This window comes from Entelurus aequoreus, linkage group LG14, assembly GCF_033978785.1.
Source record: "Entelurus aequoreus isolate RoL-2023_Sb linkage group LG14, RoL_Eaeq_v1.1, whole genome shotgun sequence".
Taxonomy (NCBI): Eukaryota; Metazoa; Chordata; class Actinopteri; order Syngnathiformes; family Syngnathidae; genus Entelurus; species Entelurus aequoreus.
The window spans coordinates 8,159,229-8,180,090 of record NC_084744.1 but is presented as its reverse complement, the minus strand read 5'-3'; the positions used below and the strand labels follow the sequence as shown (position 1 = coordinate 8,180,090).

Sequence of the window (20,862 nt, the reverse complement as noted above, 5' to 3'; positions counted from 1 at the left end):
GCTATGTTTAGATGGAGACAGGTGTGGACAATATTGGAGACACTTGTCCCCACACTAAAAGTATACAGCGAAGAAGAAAACTGATGTTGCTTTTATTTTCTCAATACAGCGTTCATCAGCTGCTGTGACTGAGAGTTAAATAAATGATAAATGGGTTATACTTGTATAGCGCTTTTTAATGAGGTGAGAAACCATGCAGCAAGTGTCAACTTGTTTATAAAGTCTTTACTTTGTTTACTGGGATGTTCATTCGTCCTTTATTTAACTGAAAACTGTATTGGTGTTCAAATAACATCAACACTAGCTACAATGTTTTGTCAACTCATCGATTTGGAACGCAGGCTGTGAAGATTGTGTACAAGGAGGCGTTGGAGAAGAACAAATTTTGTTTATTAGACTTCATCTTCATTAGCCAAACTGTTTTGAGTTTTATATTAATATCAAAAAGTAAACACCATGGTTTTTTTTACATTACTTGTTTTTTTCATGTCACAAAGGTGTTACTTCAAAAACCATTCATGTGACACATCATTTTGTTAATGTTTTATTGTGTGTAGGTAATTCCTATATGGCATATTTCTGCTCAAACTCTTAATGGATATGTCCCGATACAGCATCTACATGTACATATAGATGTACAGAACTTTAAAAAATTAATAATTAAAAAAATACCTCCCTCTATCAAAATGTAAAAATAGAGATAAAGGCATCATGTAATGACAAAAAGCTGACACGTTGATATTAATAATGCATAAAAAAAAACAGTATATACAGGACTGTCTCAGAAAATTAGTATATTGTGATGAAGTTTTTTATTTTCTGTAATGCAACTAAAACATGGAAATGTCATACATTCTGGATTCATTACACATCAACTGAAATATTGCAAGCCTTTTATTATTGTAATATTGCTGATTATGGCATACAGCTTAAGAAAACTCAAAAATCCCATCTCAAAAATTTGAATATTTCCTCAAACCAAGTAAAAAATAAAGATTTATAACAGCAAAACAAAATCAAACATTTGAAAATGTCAATTAATGCACTCAGTACTTGGTTGGGAATCCTTTTGCACGGATTACTGCACCAATGCGGCGTGGCATGGAGGCAATCAGCCTGTGGCATTGCTGAGGCGTTATGGATGCCCAGGATGCTTCAATAGCGGCCTTTAGCTCATTTGCATTATTGGGTTTGGTGTCTTTCAGCTTCTTCTTCACAATACCCCACAAATTCTCAATGGGGTTCAGGTCAGGGGAGTTGGCAGGCCAATCGAGGACAGTAATGGTCAGTACACCAGTTACTGGTGGATCATGCTGGAAAATGAAATCATCATCTCCATAGAGCTTTTCAACAGATGGAAGCATGTAGCCGTATTCCCATGGTCAAGCCACTCCTGAACTCAAGACAACGGAAGAAGCGTCTGACTTGGGCTATGGAAAAGAAGCACTGGACAGTTGCAGAGTGGTCCAGAGTCCTGTTTTCAGACGAAAGCAAGTTTTGTATTTCATTTGGAAGTCAAGGCGCTAGAGTCTGGAGGAAGGCTGGAGTGGAGCAAAATCCAAGTTGCTTGAAATCCAGTGTAAAGTTCCCACAGTCAGCAATGGTTTGGGGAGCCATGTCAGCGGCTGGTGTTGGTCCACTGTGTTTCATTAAGTCCAGAGTCAATGCAGCTGTGTACCAAGAGATTTTAGAGCACTACATGCTTCCATCTGTTAAAAAGCTCTATGGAGATGATGATTTCATTTTCCAGCATGATCTGGCACCTGCCCACAGTGCCAAAACCACCAGTAACTGGTGTACTGACCATGGCATTACTGTCCTCGATTGGCCTGCCAAATCCCCTGACCTGAACCCCATAGAGAATTTGTGGGGTATTGTGAAGAAGAAGCTGAAAGACACCAGACCGAATAAGGCAAATGAGATAAAGGCCGCTATTGAAGCATCCAGGGCATCCATAACACCTCAGCAATGCCACGCCGCATTGATGCAGTAAGTGAGCAGCAGTAAGTGAGCAGCAGCAGTGGCCGCGCTCGGGAATCTTGTGTAAACCAGGCACGGGTAGATTTTGCGCTGTGTGCAGGCGCCAAGTCCTGTTGGAACTTGAAATCTCCATCTCCATAGAGCAGGTCAGCAGCAGGAAGCATGAAGTGCTCTAAAACTTGCTGGTAGACGGCTGCGTTGACCCTGGAAAAAAGAGCTGGACTGCTGCTGAGTGGTCCAAAGTCATGTTTTCTGACGAAAGCAAATTTTGCATTTCCTTTGGAAATCGAGGTCCCAGGGTCTGGAGGAAGACAGGAGAGGCACAGGATCCACGTTGCCTGAAGTCTAGTGTAAAGTTTCCACCATCAGTGATGGTTTGGGGTGCCATGTCATCTGCTGGTGTCGGTCCACTCTGTTTCCTGAGTTCCAGGGTCAACGCAGCTGTCTACCAGCAAGTTATAGAGCACTTCATGCTTCCTGCTGCTGACCTGCTCTATGGAGATGGAGATTTCAAGTTCCAACAGGACTTGGCGCCTGCACACAGCGCAAAATCTACCCGTGCCTGGTTTACGGACCATGGTATTTCTGTTCTAAATTGGCCCGCCAACTCCCCTGACCTTAGCCCCATAGAAAATCTGTTGGGTATTGTGAAAAGGAAGATGCAGAATGCCAGACCCAAAAACGCAGAAGAGTTGAAGGCCACTATCAGAGCAACCTGGGCTCTCATAACACCTGAGCAGTGCCAGAAACTCATCGACTCCATGCCACGCCGCATTAATGCAGTAATTGAGGCAAAAGGAGCTCCAACCAAGTATTGAGTATTGTACATGCTCATATTTTTCATTTTCATACTTTTCAGTTGGCCAACATTTCTAAAAATCCCTTTTTTGTATTAGCCTTAAGTAATATTCTAATTTTGTGACACACGGAACTTTGGATTTTCATTTGTTGCCACTTCAAATCATCAAAATTAAATGAAATAAACATTTGAATGCATCAGTCTGTGTGCAATGAATAAATATAATGTACAAGTTACACCTTCTGAATGCAATTACTGAAATAAATCAAGTTTTTCAAAATATTCTAATTTACTGGCTTTTACCTGTATATACACACACACACTTACTGGTTATCATTTGGAATGGGGACCAAGTTTTTGATCATGACTTGTGGGCACCACCCTTTCTACAGGTGGTGGAGGCATAAAAAAATGGTGTAAAATGGCCACTGCCCAGTTAGCTCATACGCGTCTTTAAATCTCTGGATTGATGAAGTAATGTGCTGATCATTCTTACTGGGGACCCTGGGGAAAAAGACTTAATATGGTTCATGGGGACCACATTTAAATAATTTTGCATAAATCACACAAATTTGTACGTGACTACTGAGGACCATTTAAAAAAATAAAAAGTTTAAATTACATATGACATGATCCTCAGAATACAGCACTACAGCTGTCCTCTTATAGGAAGTTTCACCACTTAAATGTACCAGCTACAGCCCGATGAGGGGGCTGCTGTGCAAATGTCTCACGCTCAAACTAACCAGTAAACATATTTTATGGGCCAAAAGCTTAAAAATCACTTAGGTATCTTCAGAATGGATCTGACTATCATTTAAAAAGGTTTCCCTTTAGGGGACCTGTTTTTTTGTCCCCATACCATAGAAAGGGTGGTCCCCACAAGTGATGATCAAAAACGTGGTCCCCATACCGTCAGAGGTCTTCTAAAGGTGACTGTGTAAACAGAGCGATGTCCCCATTAAGTCAGAACACACACACACACACACACACATGCATATGCATATGTGCTTTGGAGCCCCTGCCTCGAAAGAAAATAATGTTTGCTTTGGTGCCCTTCTAACTTGCCTTGGTGCCCTAAAATATGAGCCCTCCTTTAAGGCAACACTTGCCTTGACCTTAAAATGTTTAAATTCCAGGCCTGGATTCAGCGGGGTCACAATCCTGTCAATTGTTGGACTTGAACTTGCTTAACTGCGTTGGAACAACCACTACGGGACTGTTCTGACTAATGTGCAGATCTGGAGGTTTGCATTACCTTGGAGACGAGGAAGCCTTCCATGTACTCCAGTATTTTCTTGGGGTACGCGTCAGCATCTGGTGTCGCAACGGTCGAGTCCATTCCTTGTCGGCTAGACGTCCTGTGACTCGAGCGTCTGGAAAGTGGAGAAGAAAGCAGACTAAAGTGCCCACCCAGCAGTGGTAGCAGTGGGCTAAGCCGATTAGACTTTGGTAACCCAGATTAGACCAGGGGCTCACCTGAAACTAAACAGTGCGGTTTTGTTCACCATCACTCACGCTCCAGTGGGAATTTCATTTTAGAGATGGTAAATTTGATCGGCCTTTTTGGACAAGGTGTCCTTGGTTGGAAGAACTTTTGCCCAGTGTATCAAACACCCTGAGGATGAAGTAAAACAGAGATTTACCTGGTTCAGGTGCAACATAAAGGAGCTCTGACCTTCTAGACAAGCTTTGCTTTTAGTTAAAATGTCAATTTATTCATTTTATTAGAACTACCTTATGTAGAAGATGCACCAGGAAGCCACAAAGTACACATTCAAAAACTAATCCAGTTAAAAGCACCATCTTTGCCCAGACACAATGTAAAGCATCCTAACATTCCCATCTTGGTCTACGAGTCTTTCAGTGTTCACACCTTGTCTCTTGGTTACGTTCCAAACAGTCCATTAAAAAAATATAAGTCTTTGGAGAAATAAAGATACTTGAACCCCTCAAAAAAAAAGTTGCTCCTGTGGTTCGAAATCCTGAGTTTCCAGAGCTGCTGGGCAGAAAAATAAAAACGCAAAAGTGTGTGAGGCAGCTTAGAAAAGTCTTCCAAGTTCGTATTTGTAAAAGAGCAGCATTCGAGTTGTTAGCGGTGGTCCCGAGGCTTGTTGGGGGCTATTTTCAAACAAGATATTCCAAGCTTTGTGAATATAAAGGCTGCATTGTGATGAGTAATCAAGTACCCAATAAACTAGTGAGTGTGCCATGTAGAACTAAAGTAATACACATGCTCTTTGAAGGTATTTCAATCCACTTCCAAGTTAACCATTTTTAATTTAAATGTTTTTCCCCCCCAAGCCATCACAAATTTAAAAGGAAACTGCATTAACAATCCGTATGTTAGACAAGAACACATATGATTTTCTGTTTTTATGCATTTTAAGTCATAAAATATGGCAAGTACGAAGTGGCTAACATTGCAGCTAATGGGAGTAAACTACTGCGACCATAAAGTTCTCTAAATAAACATCCAAAAAGTGCCAGTGTTATTATAAGGGCTAACGCAGAGGAACTACTTTTAGTGTATATGTTTTTCACTATTTTATACTGGCTGTTATCGGAGAAAAAAACACATATTAGTCTCAGTGTCTTATAAGCCACAAGGTACAAAGTGTCAGAAAAATGTAGCGGCAAATTGTCCCGAGTTTACGGTATGAGTGATATTGTTATTGTAAGTGCCAACGCAGAGGAACTACTTTTAGCAGTGGCGTGATCAGAGACTACCTTATGCTGCTATATTGAGCTGCTGCATCACCTCGGAGTTGGTGAAAGTTAAATCTACATTGTAAATCATGCCTCTCCTGGATAGTAGAAGGTTGTGGACACAAACCCAAAAGTTGGTCAACTTTGGCATCCAACTTAGACCCGGAGATGGTGAGAAATACAGGAAAAAAAACACTTGTTTAACCCTTTGTGAGGATTATGATGCATTGTTTATGTATAAGGGGAAGATGTAAACATCCCATCAGTCTTTATCCCAGTGAGTGATTGTTTTATTATGTTTGTATATCTTGTTTAGCACTTAGCAACACTGCTACATGATGCTTAGTTTTTGACTAAAGCTGCACAGCTTCTAAAACTTGTAGATCCTTATATTCAGGATCAAAAATAGAAGTTTCTGGTTCATCATTTGTCCCAAAGTGGTCTTTATTGTTGTCTTTGAAAAGTGATGCGTCTGTGAATACACCGCCGTATGCCTATAATAAGCAAAATACATAAATATTATTATGACTGTTACTACATTACATATATACTTAAGTGTATATAAAATGATGGAGGTTTTTACAGTGTTTTTTGGGGGGCCTTCCATTAGCTGACTTTTGCTAGCATTTATTTACGAGTTAGAATGCAAAAAGATGAAATTTAAGAGTGTTCTTGTCTTACATAAGGATTGTGAATAATGAAGAAAACTAATCAAAAGTGTAGCGTGACCTGCTCAAGTGTGGACTGGAGTGTTTATCTTCTGGAGTGACTCCTGTCTCTACTGTAGCTGTGCCTCCTGTATCCACGACTGTAGTGACTCCGGTCTCTGCCTCTGCTGCTGCTCCTGGAGCTCCCTCTGCTGTATTTACGGTGGCCGTCCCTGCGGCTCCTCCCCCTGCTGTGGCTCCTCCCACCGCTGCTCCGGCTACTGTCCCGGCTGGAGCTGGCGCTCCTGCTGCAGTGGTTGTGGCTCCGCCTCCCGTCGCTCCTCCTGCGGTGGCTGGAGGTCCCGTGGCGACTGGTGCTCCTCCTCCTCTCGCCGCTGGAGTGACGCCTCCTGGAGCCGTGGTCTCTGCCGCGGCGCCTCGCGTTCTCCTCGCTGAGCCTGCTCCTCACATTCTCTTTCTTTTTCTCCTCCCGTTTCTTCTTGACGTCGTCACTTCCTTTCTTTTCCTTTGTTCCTCTGCTTTTCCTGGGAATCTCAGCGGGAGCAGCAGTTTTGGACATGCCCTCCGCCGCCTTCACGCCGTTCACCTGGCCCAGGACCACGAGGGTGACATTCTCCCTCGCCGCATCAGAGGTCTCCTTGCTTCCTGCAGGGCCAGCCTGATCCTGCGATCCAGGATCTCCTGTGGGTTTCTCGCAGCTTTTCTTCAACATGTTGGAGACCAACTTCTCTCTCAGCTCCTTTTCCCGCCGCTGGAGGTCAAGGGCGCGCTCCTTCTCCAGTTCCACCCTGAGGAGCTCCTCCTGCTGCCTGCGGCGGCAGGCCTCCAGCTGCTGCCTGCGGGCCACTTCCTCCTCCTGTCGGGCCTTCTCCTGCTTTTCCCGTGCCTCGTGCTCCGCCCGCTCCTTCTCCAGCTGCTGCTGCTTGACGGCCTTGGAGGGAGAAGATGCAAATTACAATACAAGACACAATAAAGTTGATCATGAATAATTGTGTGAATGCTTTGCAGCACCAAAATTCATCTATTTCTTCTTCTTCTTTTGGCGCGCTCTACCTTCCACATTTTTCATCCGATTCAAACTGTTCCAACTTCAAACTGTTCAGCCTATTCGCGAATCGCGGGCTTTCCCTTGACAAATTCCAAAAAATTCCCGGATTTCTCGAGACATTTTTCCCATTCAAAATGAATTGGCCATTTTTCAAACTTCCCTCATTTCCGCGTTTTTCAACCGATTCAAACCATTCCACCTTCAACATATTGCACTCATCCTGGAATTTACTTTTTCCAAGTTAAAAAAAAAATCCAGGAATTTCCAGAATTCCCCTTTTTTTCACCCTTTTTTCTGTCGTTTACTCCTTCCACATTTTTTCAACCCACTTCAACCGTTCCACTGTCAAAACATTCCTCTTAATCAGGACAAAAATTGACGTTATTTGAACTGGAAGAATTCCCCAGTTTTCCCGAAATTCCATAATACAATTTCTCAATTAAAAATGTTACTACTTCAACATTTGTCGACCATTTTGAAAAATTCCAACACCAACCATATTAACTCATTCAGATAATTCACGTTTTTTTATTATTTTCAAAAAAATTCCCTCTTTTTCCCGGAATCCTCAAATTTTTATGAAAATTCCCATTGAAATGAATGGGACATTTTTCAAAGTTCCACAACTCCCACATTTTTTTATCCGATTCAAACTGTTCCAACTTCAAACTGTTCAGCCTATTTGGGAATCGCGGGCTTTCCCTTGACAAATTCCAAAAAATTCCCGGATTTCTCGAGACATTTTTCCCATTCAAAATGAATTGGCCATTTTTCAAACTTCCCTCATTTCCGCATTTTTCAACCGATTCAAACCATTCCACCTTCAACATATTGCACTCATCCTGGAATTTAGTTTTTCCAAGTTAAAAAAAAATCCAGGAATTCTCAGAATTCCCGTTTTTTTCACCCTTTTTTCTGTCGTTTACTCCTTCCACATTTTTTCAACCCACTTCAACCGTTCCACTGTCAAAACATTCCTCTTACTCAGGACGAAAATCGACGTTATTTGAACGGGAAGAATTCCCCAGTTTTCCCGAAATTCCATGGTACAATTTTTCAATTAAAAATGTTACTACTTCAACATTTGTCGACCATTTTGAAAAATTCCAACACCAACCATATTAACTCATTCAGATAATTCACGTTTTTTAATATTTTAAAAAAAATTCCCTCTTTTTCCCGGAATCCTCAAATTTTCATGAAATTCCCATTGAAATGAATGGGACATTTTTCAAAGTTCCACAACTCCCACATTTTTTTATCCGATTCAAACTGTTCCAACTTCAAACTGTTCAGCCTATTCGGGAATCACGGGCTTTCCCTTGACAAATTCCAAAAAATTCCCGGATTTCTCGAGACATTTTTCCCATTCAAAATGAATTGGCCATTTTTCAAACTTCCCTCATTTCCGCATTTTTCAACCGATTCAAACCATTCCACCTTCAACATATTGCACTCAACCTGGAATTTAGTTTTTCCAAGTTAAAAAAAAATCCAGGAATTCCCAGAATTCCCATTTTTTTCCCTGTTTTTTCTGTCGTTTACTCCTTCCACATTTTTTCAACCCACTTCAACCGTTCCACTGTCAAAACATTCCTCTTAATCAGGACAAAAATCGACGTTATTTGAACGGGAAGAATTCCCCAGTTTTCCCGAAATTCCATAATACAATTTCTCAATTAAAAATGTTACTACTTCAACATTTGTCGACCATTTTGAAAAATTCCAACACCAACCATATTAACTCATTCAGATAATTCACGTTTTTTACCATTTTCAAAAAAATTCCCTTTTTTTCCCGGAATCCTCAAATTTTTATGAAATTCCCATTGAAATGAATGGGACATTTTTCAAAGTTCCACAACTCCCACATTTTTTTTATCCGATTCAAACTGTTCCAACTTCAAACTGTTCAGCCTATTCGGGAATCGCGGGCTTTCCCTTGACAAATTGCAAAAATACCCAGATTTTCCGAGACATTTTTCCCATTCGAATTGAATTGGCCATTTTTCAAACTTCCCTCATTTCCGCATTTTTCCACCGATTCAAACCATTCCACCTTCAACATATTGCACTCATCCTGGAATTTAGTTTTTCCAAGTTAAAAAAAAATCCAGGAATTCTCAGAATTCCCGTTTTTTTCACCCTTTTTTCTGTCGTTTACTCCTTCCACATTTTTTCAACCCACTTCAACCGTTCCACTGCCAAAACATTCCTCTTAATCAGGACAAAAATCGACGTTATTTGAACGGGAAGAATTCCCCAGTTTTCCCGAAATTCCATGGTACAATTTCTCAATTAAAAATGTTACTACTTCAACATTTGTCGACCATTTTGAAAAATTCCAACACCAACCATATTAACTCATTCAGATAATTCACGTTTTTTTTATATTTTCAAAAAAATTCGCTCTTTTTCCTGGAATTCCAAAATGTTCATGAAATTCCCATTGAAATGAATGGGACATTTTTCAAAGTTCCACAACTCCCACATTTTTTTATCCGATTCAAACTGTTCCAACTCCAAACTGTTCAGCCTATTCGGGAATCGCGGGCTTTCCCTTGACAAATTCCAAAAAATTCCCGGATTTCTCGAGACATTTTTCCCATTCAAAATGAATTGGCCATTTTTCAAACTTCCCTCATTTCCGCATTTTTCAACCGATTCAAACCATTCCACCTTCAACATATTGCACTCATCCTGGAATTTAGTTTTTCCGAGTTAAAAAAAAAAATCCAGGAAATCTCAGAATTCCCGTTTTTTTCACCCTTTTTTCTGTCATTTACTCCTTCCACATTTTTTCAACCCACTTCAACCGTTCCACTGTCAAAACATTCCTCTTAATCAGGACAAAAATCAACGTTATTTGAACGGGAAAAATTCCCCAGTTTTCCCGAAATTCCATGGTACAATTTTTCAATTAAAAATGTTACTACATCAACAGTTGTCGACCATTTTGAAAAATTCCAACACCAACCATATTAACTCATTCAGATAATTCACGTTTTTTACCATTTTCAAAAAAATTCCCTCTTTTTCCCGGAATCCTCAAATTTTCACGAAATTCCCATTGAAATGAATGGGACATTTTTCAAAGTTCCACAACTCCCACATTTTTTTATCCGATTCAAACTGTTCCAACTTCAAACTGTTCAGCCTATGCGGGAATCACGGGCTTTCCCTTGACAAATTCCAAAAAATTCCCGGATTTCTCGAGACATTTTTCCCATTCAAAATGAATTGGCCATTTTTCAAACTTCCCTCATTTCCGCATTTTTCAACCGATTCAAACCATTCCACCTTCAACATATTGCACTCATCCTGGAATTTAGTTTTTCCAAGTTAAAAAAAAAAATCCAGGAATTCTCAGAATTCCCGTTTTTTTCACCCTTTTTTCTGTCGTCTAGTCCTTCCACATTTTTTCAACCCACTTCAACCGTTCCACTGTCAAAACATTCCTCTTAATCAGGACAAAAATCGACGTTATTTGAACGGGAAGAATTCCCCAGTTTTCCTGAAATTCCATAATACAATTTCTCAATTAAAAATGTTACTACTTCAACATTTGTCGACCATTTTGAAAAATTCCAACACCAACCATATTAACTCATTCAGATAATTCACGTTTTTTAATATTTTCAAAAAAATTCCCTCTTTTTCCCGGAATTCCAAAATTTTCATGAAATTCCCATTGAAATGAATGGGACATTTTTCAAAGTTCCACAACTCCCACATTTTTTTATCCGATTCAAACTGTTCCAACTTCAAACTGTTCAGCCCATTCGGGAATCGCAGGCTTTCACTTGACAAATTGCAAAAATACCTAGATTTTCCGAGACATTTTTACCATTCAAAATGAATTGGCCATTTTTCAAACTTCCCTCATTTCCGCGCTTTTCAACCGATTCAAACCATTCCACCTTCAACATATTGCACTCATCCTGGAATTTAGTTTTTCCAAGTTAAAAAAAAAATCCAGGAATTCTCAGAATTCCCGTTTTTTTCACCCTTTTTTCTGTCGTCTACTCCTTCCACATTTTTTCAACCCACTTCAACCGTTCCACTGTCAAAACATTCCTCTTAATCAGGACAAAAATCGACGTTATTTGAACGGGAAGAATTCCCCAGTTTTCCCGAAATTCCATAATACAATTTCTCAATTAAAAATGTTACTACTTCAACATTTGTCGACCATTTTGAAAAATTCCAACACCAACCATATTAACTCATTCAGATAATTCACGTTTTTTAATATTTTCAAAAAAATTCCCTCTTTTTCCCGGAATTCCAAAATTTTCATGAAATTCCCATTGAAATGAATGGGACATTTTTCAAAGTTCCACAACTCCCACATTTTTTTATCCGATTCAAACTGTTCCAACTTCAAACTGTTCAGCCTATTCGGGAATCGCAGGCTTTCACTTGACAAATTGCAAAAATACCCAGATTTTCAGAGACATTTTTCCCATTTGAAATGAATTGGCCATTTTTCAAACTTCCCTCATTTCCGCATTTTTCAACCGATTCAAACCATTCCACCTTCAACATATTGCACTCATCCTGGAATTTAGTTTTTCCAAGTTAAAAAAAAATCCAGGAATTCCCAGAATTCCCGTTTTTTTCCCCGTTTTTTCTGTCGTTTACTCCTTCTGCATTTTTTCAACCCACTTCAACCGTTCCACTGTCAAAACATTCCTCTTAATCAGGACAAAAATCGACGTTATTTGAACTGGAAGAATTCCCCAGTTTTCCCGAAATTCCATAATACAATTTCTCAATTAAAAATGTTACTACTTCAACATTTGTCGACCATTTTGAAAAATTCCAACACCAACCATATTAACTCATTCAGATAATTCACGTTTTTTACCATTTTCAAAAAAATTCCCTCTTCTTCCCGGAATCCTCAAATTTTCATGAAATTCCCATTGAAATGAATGGGACATTTTTCAAAGTTCCACAACTCCCACATTTTTTTATCCGACTCAAACTGTTCCAACTTCAAACTGTTCAGCCTATTCGGGAATCGCGGGCTTTCCCTTGACAAATTCCAAAAAATTCCCGGATTTCTCGAGACATTTTTCCCAGTCAAAATGAATTGGCCATTTTTCAAACTTCCCTCATTTCCGCATTTTTCAACCGATTCAAACCATTCCACCTTCAACATATTGCACTCATCCTGGAATTTAGTTTTTCCAAGTTAAAAAAAAATCCAGGAATTCCCAGAATTCCCGTTTTTTTCCCCGTTTTTTCTGTCGTTTACTCCTTCTGCATTTTTTCAACCCACTTCAACCGTTCCACTGTCAAAACATTCCTCTTAATCAGGACAAAAATCGACGTTATTTGAACTGGAAGAATTCCCCAGTTTTCCCGAAATTCCATAATACAATTTCTCAATTAAAAATGTTACTACTTCAACATTTGTCGACCATTTTGAAAAATTCCAACACCAACCATATTAACTCATTCAGATAATTCACGTTTTTTACCATTTTCAAAAAAATTCCCTCTTCTTCCCGGAATCCTCAAATTTTCATGAAATTCCCATTGAAATGAATGGGACATTTTTCAAAGTTCCACAACTCCCACATTTTTTTATCCGACTCAAACTGTTCCAACTTCAAACTGTTCAGCCTATTCGGGAATCGCGGGCTTTCCCTTGACAAATTCCAAAAAATTCCCGGATTTCTCGAGACATTTTTCCCAGTCAAAATGAATTGGCCATTTTTCAAACTTCCCTCATTTCCGCATTTTTCAACCGATTCAAACCATTCCACCTTCAACATATTGCACTCATCCTGGAATTTAGTTTTTCCAAGTTAAAAAAAAATCCAGGAATTCCCAGAATTCCCGTTTTTTTCAGTCTTTTTTCTGTCGTTTACTCCTTCCACATTTTTTCAACCCACTTCAACTGTTCCACTGTCAAAACATTCCTCTTAATCAGGACAAAAATCAACGTTATTTGAACTAGAAGAATTCCCCAGTTTTCCTGAAATTCCATAATACAATTTCTCAATTAAAAATGTTACTACTTCAACATTTGTCGACCATTTTGAAAAATTCCAACACCAACCATATTAACTCATTCAGATAATTCACGTTTTTTAATATTTTCTAAAAAATTCCCTCTTTTTCCTGGAATTCCAAAATTTTCATGAAATTCCCATTGAAATGAATGGGACATTTTTCAAAGTTCCACAACTCCCACATTTTTTTATCCGATTCAAACTGTTCCAACTTCAAACTGTTCAGCCTATTCGGGAATCGCGGGCTTTCCCTTGACAAATTCCAAAAAATTCCCGGATTTCTCGAGACATTTTTCCCATTCAAAATGAATTGGCCATTTTTCAAACTTCCCTCATTTCCGCATTTTTCAACCGATTCAAATCATTCCACCTTCAACATATTGCACTCATCCTGGAATTTAGGTTTTCCAAGTTAAAAAAAAAAATCCAGGAATTCCCAGAATTCCCGTTTTTTTCACCCTTTTTTCTGTCGTTTACTCCTTCCACATTTTTTCAACCCACTTCAACCGTTCCACTGTCAAAACATTCCTCTTAATCAGGACAAAAATCTACGTTATTTGAACTGGAAGAATTCCCCAGTTTTCCCGAAATTCCATAATACAATTTCTCAATTAAAAATGTTACTACTTCAACATTTGTCGACCATTTTGAAAAATTCCAACACCAACCATATTAACTCATTCAGATAATTCACGTTTTTTAATATTTTCAAAAAAATTCCCTCTTTTTCCCGGAATTCCAAAATTTTCATGAAATTCCCATTGAAATGAATGGGACATTTTTCAAAGTTCCACAACTCCCACATTTTTTTATCCGATTCAAACTGTTCCAACTTCAAACTGTTCAGCCTATTCGCGAATCGCGGGCTTTCCCTTTGACAAATTCCAAAAAATTCCCGGATTTCTCGAGACATTTTTCCCATTCAAAATGAATTGGCCATTTTTCAAACTTCCCTCATTTCCGCATTTTTCAACCGATTCAAACCATTCCACCTTCAACATATTGCACTCATCCTGGAATTTAGTTTTTCCAAGTTAAAAAAAAATCCAGGAATTCTCAGAATTCCCGTTTTTTTCACCCTTTTTTCTGTCGTCTACTCCTTCCACATTTTTTCAACCCACTTCAACCGTTCCACTGTCAAAACATTCCTCTTAATCAGGACAAAAATCGACGTTATTTGAACTGGAAGAATTCCCCAGTTTTCCCGAAATTCCATAATACAATTTCTCAATTAAAAATGTTACTACTTCAACATTTGTCGACCATTTTGAAAAATTCCAACACCAACCATATTAACTCATTCAGATAATTCACGTTTTTTACCATTTTCAAAAAAATTCCCTCTTCTTCCCGGAATCCTCAAATTTTCATGAAATTCCCATTGAAATGAATGGGACATTTTTCAAAGTTCCACAACTCCCACATTTTTTTATCCGATTCAAACTGTTCCAACTTCAAACTGTTCAGCCTATTCAGGAATCGCGGGCTTTCCCTTGACAAATTCCAAAAAATTCCCGGATTCTTCGAGACATTTTTCCCATTCAAAATGAATTGGGCATTTTTCAAACTTCCCTCATTTCCGCATTTTTCAACCGATTCAAACCATTCCACCTTCAACATATTGCACTCATCCTGGAATTTAGTTTTTCCAGGTTAAAAAAAAATCCAGGAATTCTCAGAATTCCCGTTTTTTTTCACCCTTTTTTCTGTCATTTACTCCTTCCACATTTTTTCAACCCACTTCAACCGTTCCACTGTCAAAACAGTGCGGGGTGAGTGGTAATACGAGAGAGAAGGTGCCAATCTGGTAACAAATGGAGGAAGAAGAATTAATTCCCAAGAAAAACAGCACAGGGTCCATCGTCTGGCGGTGGTTTGGCTTCAAGCGGGAAGATGTTGAACAGACAACCGTAATATGTCAAGTATGCGGCAAAAGCGTTGCTACTAATTTGTAACATCATTTGAAAAGTCACCCGCTAGAGCAGTGTCTTTCAACCACTGTGCCGCAGCACACTAGTGTGCCGTGAGATACAGTCTGGTGTGCCTTGGGAGATTGTCTAATTTCACCTATTTGGGTTAAAAATATTGTTTGCAAACCAGTAATTGTAGTCTGCAAATGATGTGTTGTTGTTGAGTGTTGGTGTTGTCTAGAGCTTGGCAGATTAAGTAGGTGGCAGCCGGTGCTAAATGCTTTGTAGATGTCGGAAACAGCGGGAGGCATTGTGCAGGTAAAATTGTGTCTAATGTTTAAACCAAAAATAAACAAAAGGTGAGTGCCCCTAAGAAAAGACATTGAAGCTTAGGGAAGGCTATGCAGAATGAAACTAAAATTGAACTGGCTACAAAGTAAACAAAAACAGAATGCTGGACGACAGCAAAGACTGTGGAGCAAAGATGGCGTCCACAATGTACAACCGAACATGACGTGACAATCAACAATGTCCCCACAAAGAAGGATAAACAAAACTGAAATATTGTTGATTGCTAAAACAAAGTAGATGCGGGAAATATCGCTCAAAGGAAGACATGAAACTGCTACAGGAAAATACCAAAAAAAGAGAAAAAGCCACCAAAATAGGAGCGCAAGACAAGAACTAAAACACTACACACAGGAAAACAGCAAAACAGTCAAAATAAGTCATGGCGTGATGTGACAGGTGGTGACAGTACACCTACTTTGAGACAAGAGCTTATTGATGCATGCTTGGTTATGCTTTAAAGTCATATCTTCAACCTCCAACCTCCGAGGACAAAGTTACGAACAATGGGAGACCGGGCTTTCTGCTCCGCCGCTCCCAGTCTGTGGAATGCTCTCCCTGACCACCTGAGGACACCACAGACTGTGGATGCTTTTAAAAAATGATTAAAAACCCTTCTTTTCTTTTTTAAAAAAAAGCCTTTTTTTAGATATATGCGTACTAGTTCTAGCTATTAGGCTGTTCTAGTTTTTATTTTTTCTAATTTTTATTATATTTTTATTTTTATTAATTTTTTGTAATACACTGTAGCACTTTGAGGTTGTTTGCTCAATATAATGTGCTTTTTACAAATAAAATATATTATTATTATTATCCAACAAATGCGGCGACAACTTTTTACTGTGAACTGAGTTTCGTTTTTTAATGATTTCTGCTGGTGGTGTGCCTCCGCATTTTTTCAACGCGAAAAATGTGCCATGGCTCAAAAAAGGTTGAAAAACACTGCGCTAGAGAATGAAGAATGCTTGAAACTCCGCATGTCAACAAAATGCCGAAGCAACCTGCACATCAACACCATTTCCAGATCAACACCGTATGAAAGAAATAGTCAAAAACAGGAGATAACGTCCGCAGGAACCTACCACATAGCGAAGGACATACACTATTTGAGTTCCTATTATGCAGCTCATTTTTATTTGACAGTTATTGAAATATCTTGTGTGACATCATGTACAAAAGTGCACTTTATTTGTTTTAAACTATTGTACTGGCGTTCTGTACAAATAATTGCACTTTAATTTAGTGTTGTTTTGATATGTCATCTTAGTGACATCATGCACAAAAGTGCACTATTAGCTGTAGCTTGTTTTAAAATGTCTCTGACAATATTGAACTTTGTTTTGGAAATGACATGAATGTTTGTGCCACTGCTTAATAACTGTTTAATAAATACAGTTTTGGTCAATTGATTTAGTTGTGATTTCCCTCTCTGCATGAAAGTTTAAAATGAGCATATATTAATGCAGTATGAAGAAGAATGTTTTAATGTAGACACATAGAATCATCATACTGCTGTGATTATATGCATCAGGTGTTCATTCAAGGCTAAGGCAAAATATCCAGATATATATCGTGTATCGTGACATGGCCTAAAAATATCCAGATATTAATAAAAGGCCATATCGCCCAGCCCTACATGAAGCTATTTTATTTGGTACATGGTGTAATGATAAGTGTGACCAGTAGATGGCAGTCACACATAAGAGACCATCATTTTATATGTTCCATTGAGAAAAAGAACATTACACACAGCGCTCCAAAATCTATCAAAATGTTTTAGTATGACTTTGGTAAGCTATGAAGCCGCACCGCTTGATGTATTGTTCCGTGCTTCAACATAGGAGTATTATTATGGTGTGTGTATAAGGTAAGACATATTATCTGGCGTTTTGTTTCGCAATATTATGCAAAAGCAACTTTTCTTACCTTCTGGTACCTGCTGATGTGTATTTGGGATCTGCATAAGTCCTGAAAAATTGCGCGAGTCCACCTTTCTATCTTCTTGTTATGGGACATTCATCCTCCGCTGTTGCCATTTTTAATATAAAGCAGTGTAAAGTTCTAACTTATATCTGCCTTGAAAGCGCTAAAACATACCGGTGTAGTGAGTTTACATTATTCACCCAAGGCACTTTAGTTATTAGAGAGTTCCGGTCGGACGGTTTTTCACTGGACAGGGATGAAGAGATGCTGCTCCGTTATTGATTGAAGTAAAGTCTGAATGTCATTAAAACAGTTAGCTCCATCTTTTGACACTTCTTCCACTCCCGTCCTTGCACGCTACACCGCTACAACAAAGATGACAGGGAGGAGACGCTGTCGAAGGTGAGCCACGTAAATAAGACCGCCCACAAAACGGCGCATCCTGAAGCGACTGTCAGAAAGCGGCAAAGAACCACCATCACATGTTATATAGACCAGTGTTTTTCAACCACTGTGCCGCGGCACACTAGTGTGCCGTGAGATACAGTCTGGTGTGCCGTGTGAGATTGTCTAATTTCACTTATTTGGGTTAAAAATATTTTTTGCAAACCAGTAATTGTAGTCTGTAAATGATGTGTTGTTGTTGAGTGTCTGTGTTGTCTAGAGCTCGGCAGAGTAAGTAGGTGGCAGCCGGTAGCTAATTGCTTTGTAGACGTCGGAAACAGCGGGAGGCATAGTGCAGGTAAAATTGTGTCTAATGTTTAAACCAAAAATAAACAAAAGGTGAGTGCCCCTAAGAAAAGGCATTGAAGCTTGGGGAAGGCTATGCAGAACGAAACTAAAACTGAACTGGCTACAAAGTAAACAAAAACAGAATGCTGGACGACAGCAAAGACTTACTGCGGAGCAAAGACGGCGTCCACAGTGTACAACCGAACATGACGTGACAATCAACAATGTCCCCACAAAGAAGGATAAAAACAACTGAAATATTCTTGATTGCTAAAACAAAGTAGATGCGGGAAATATCGCTCAAAGGAAGACATAAAACTGCTACAGGAAAATACCAAAAAAAGAGAAAAAGCCACCAAAATAGGAGCGCAAGACAAGAACTAAAACACTACACACGGGAAAACAGCAAAAAACTCAAAATAAGTCAGGGTGTGATGTGACAGGTTGTGTGACAGTACACCTACTTTGAGACAAGAGCTATATTGATGCATGCTTGGTTATGGCTTAAAGTCATAGCCAACAATTGCGACAACAACTTTTTACTGTCAACTGAGTTTTGTTTTTTAATGATTTCTGCTGGTGGTGTGCCTCCGGATTTTTTCAACGCAAAAAATGTGCCTTGGCTCAATTTTTTTTTTGAAAAACACCGATATAGACCACATGGAAGTGTTTTACATTTAGACAAAAATTATAATAATCTGACTCCTTTGATGCGCCTTATGTATGAAAAAAGATCGAAAATAGACCATTCATCGGCAGTGCGCCCTACGGTATGGAAAACACGGGAGATAGATAAACAAAAACAAAATGGCGCATCCTAAAGCGAACTGTCAGAAAGCGATTTAAAGATGATCTGTAAAACATCATCTACTGTATGCAACATTTTGACCAAAGAAAAACCATTACAAGTTAGTAGACCACAAGGAAGTGTCAGAATAATTGTATCTAAATTATCACAAAACTTTGTGTTTGCTTGAGTTCCCGGCGAGAAGACAAAAACTGTCTTGGATTATACCAAGAAGAAGGCTTGTAAAACTCCACTGTGTAGAATGGGAAGCAACATGAAGGTGTTCTGTTTCTTTGATGTATTGTAATCCACAGAAAGATTTTGTTTTGACCCGAGAACTATGAAGCGGAGAGGAAGCAGGACCAGACTACCCTCCAGGCGACCTTTTCTTTGAACTGTTTTACGACCTTTTCTTTGAACTGTTTTGTGGCCAAAGGCAGCACCTGTTTACGACCCCCTTCCTTTAGAAACAGATGTTGCCATGTAATCAGGAAAAGTCCAAATAAAAGAGGAGGCGTACAATCTTTTGTCAGAGCGTGGTGACACTGTCCAAGGGTACAGGTGTACGCGTTTCTCCTCATTAATTCTGTCTCTGTTTAATTCCTTGCTTCTTGTCTTGTTTAATATATGTCATCAGTGTTTGAACCTGACGGAAGTATTTTACATTTAGGAAAAAAAAAAGAATAATATGACACCTTTAATGCGCCTTATAAACACAATATTATTACTTTGATCAAACATGGGGGTTGAGGATGCAACAGTATTCGCTATAATACTGCACGGGACAATCCGCCTTTATTGAAAAAATACGCTGTGATATTAAACGTGATTGGATGATATGAAGAAATTAATCATGATCATTTTTTTTGTCCTATCCCCCCGCCCCAGTTCCTTAGCTTTAGTTCTTGCAACAACAGCGTTCTAGCTTGGTTGATATGCAGGTTGGCCGCATGTAAATGGAGTATTGTTGGCGCTTTTTTTGGGGGAGCTTTATAGATGAAACCCATTGGTTTAATTGTTAACCGCCTCTTACTATTTGTTTTTTACGACTTGGACGGCACAAAAAAGAGCAAGACGTTGTTTCCTGTCTCACATAAAGATTGTGAATGCTGGGCAAAATACACCCCAAAATGTGCAGATCACTTTTTTAAAAATTCATAAATTATACAAACAAGAGATTATACTAATTGATTGCAAATAATAAAACCAGGTAATTTACTTTAACAAGAACTATGGTACTCGGATTTCGAGTACCATCAGCGTTTATCTTTTGGTACCTTGGCTCTGGCCAAAAGCTCAGCGATGATCCGGATGGACTCCAGGTTCCGCTGGGCGAGAAGGAGCCTCCTCTCCTCCATGGCGATCTTCATTTGAAGCTTCTTCTGCTCCTCCTCTTGCTGCTTCCTCACCCTCTTGAGGTTCCTCCTGTCCTCTCTCTCCTGCAGCTTCTGATCCCGTTTCCGCTGCTTCTCCTCCTTCTTGCGCTCCTTCTCCTCTTCTTCCTGCTCTTTCTGTTTCCTGCGGAACACCCGGATGTGTCAGTATGTGAGTATTTCTCGGTTTGAAACGTTTGGTCGTACCGCTCCTGCTCTTTACGTCGCTCCTCCTCTTCCCTCTTGCGGCGCTTCTGCTCCTCTCTCTGTTTTTCTAACTCCTGCAGCTTGAGCCTCTCCAGGTTTCGCTTCTTTATGGCCAAGTCGCTGAGATGCTTGGTGGTGTCAAAGGTCACCTGGACAGAACACGGACATCAAATGTCAATAAAGCATCGTGTTGACGCAGATGTCCCTAACCCACTTCAGATGAGAGGGCTGAAGACCTCACCATGTCTGTCACCTGCCATCAGAGCTAAAGTTGACAATCATGTTGTTAGTCTTTCATATTTTACAAGGTTAACTAGCTCCAGTACCCCCCCGACCCCAAACGGGACAAGCG

General features: G+C 39.4%; 2 protein-coding genes across 6 annotated transcripts in view; both read right to left on the bottom strand.

Moving 5' to 3' along the window:
- asmt (acetylserotonin O-methyltransferase) overlaps positions 1–4,188 on the bottom strand; it is a 76,776-nt gene extending 72,588 nt beyond the window's left edge. The window contains exon 1 of the mRNA XM_062068854.1: positions 4,038–4,188. Within this exon, the coding sequence (XP_061924838.1) occupies positions 4,038–4,121 (84 nt within the window). The 5' untranslated portion in view covers positions 4,122–4,188. The remainder of the gene's footprint in view (positions 1–4,037) is intronic.
- Positions 4,189–4,342: 154 nt separating this feature from the next.
- Positions 4,343–20,862, bottom strand: part of akap17a (A kinase (PRKA) anchor protein 17A) — a 53,244-nt gene continuing 36,724 nt past the window's right edge. For 4 of the 5 annotated variants that reach the window (XM_062068853.1, XM_062068850.1, XM_062068851.1 and 1 more), the window contains 3 exons: positions 20,511–20,659; positions 20,208–20,448; positions 4,422–7,087 (listed from right to left, as the gene is read on the bottom strand). In XM_062068853.1, the coding sequence (XP_061924837.1) occupies positions 6,242–7,087; positions 20,208–20,448; positions 20,511–20,659 (1,236 nt within the window). In that variant the 3' untranslated portion in view covers positions 4,422–6,241. Of the gene's footprint in view, positions 4,398–4,421; positions 7,088–20,207; positions 20,449–20,510; positions 20,660–20,862 lie in introns of those variants that run through there. The other variant, XR_009828568.1, reaches the window with a different exon arrangement.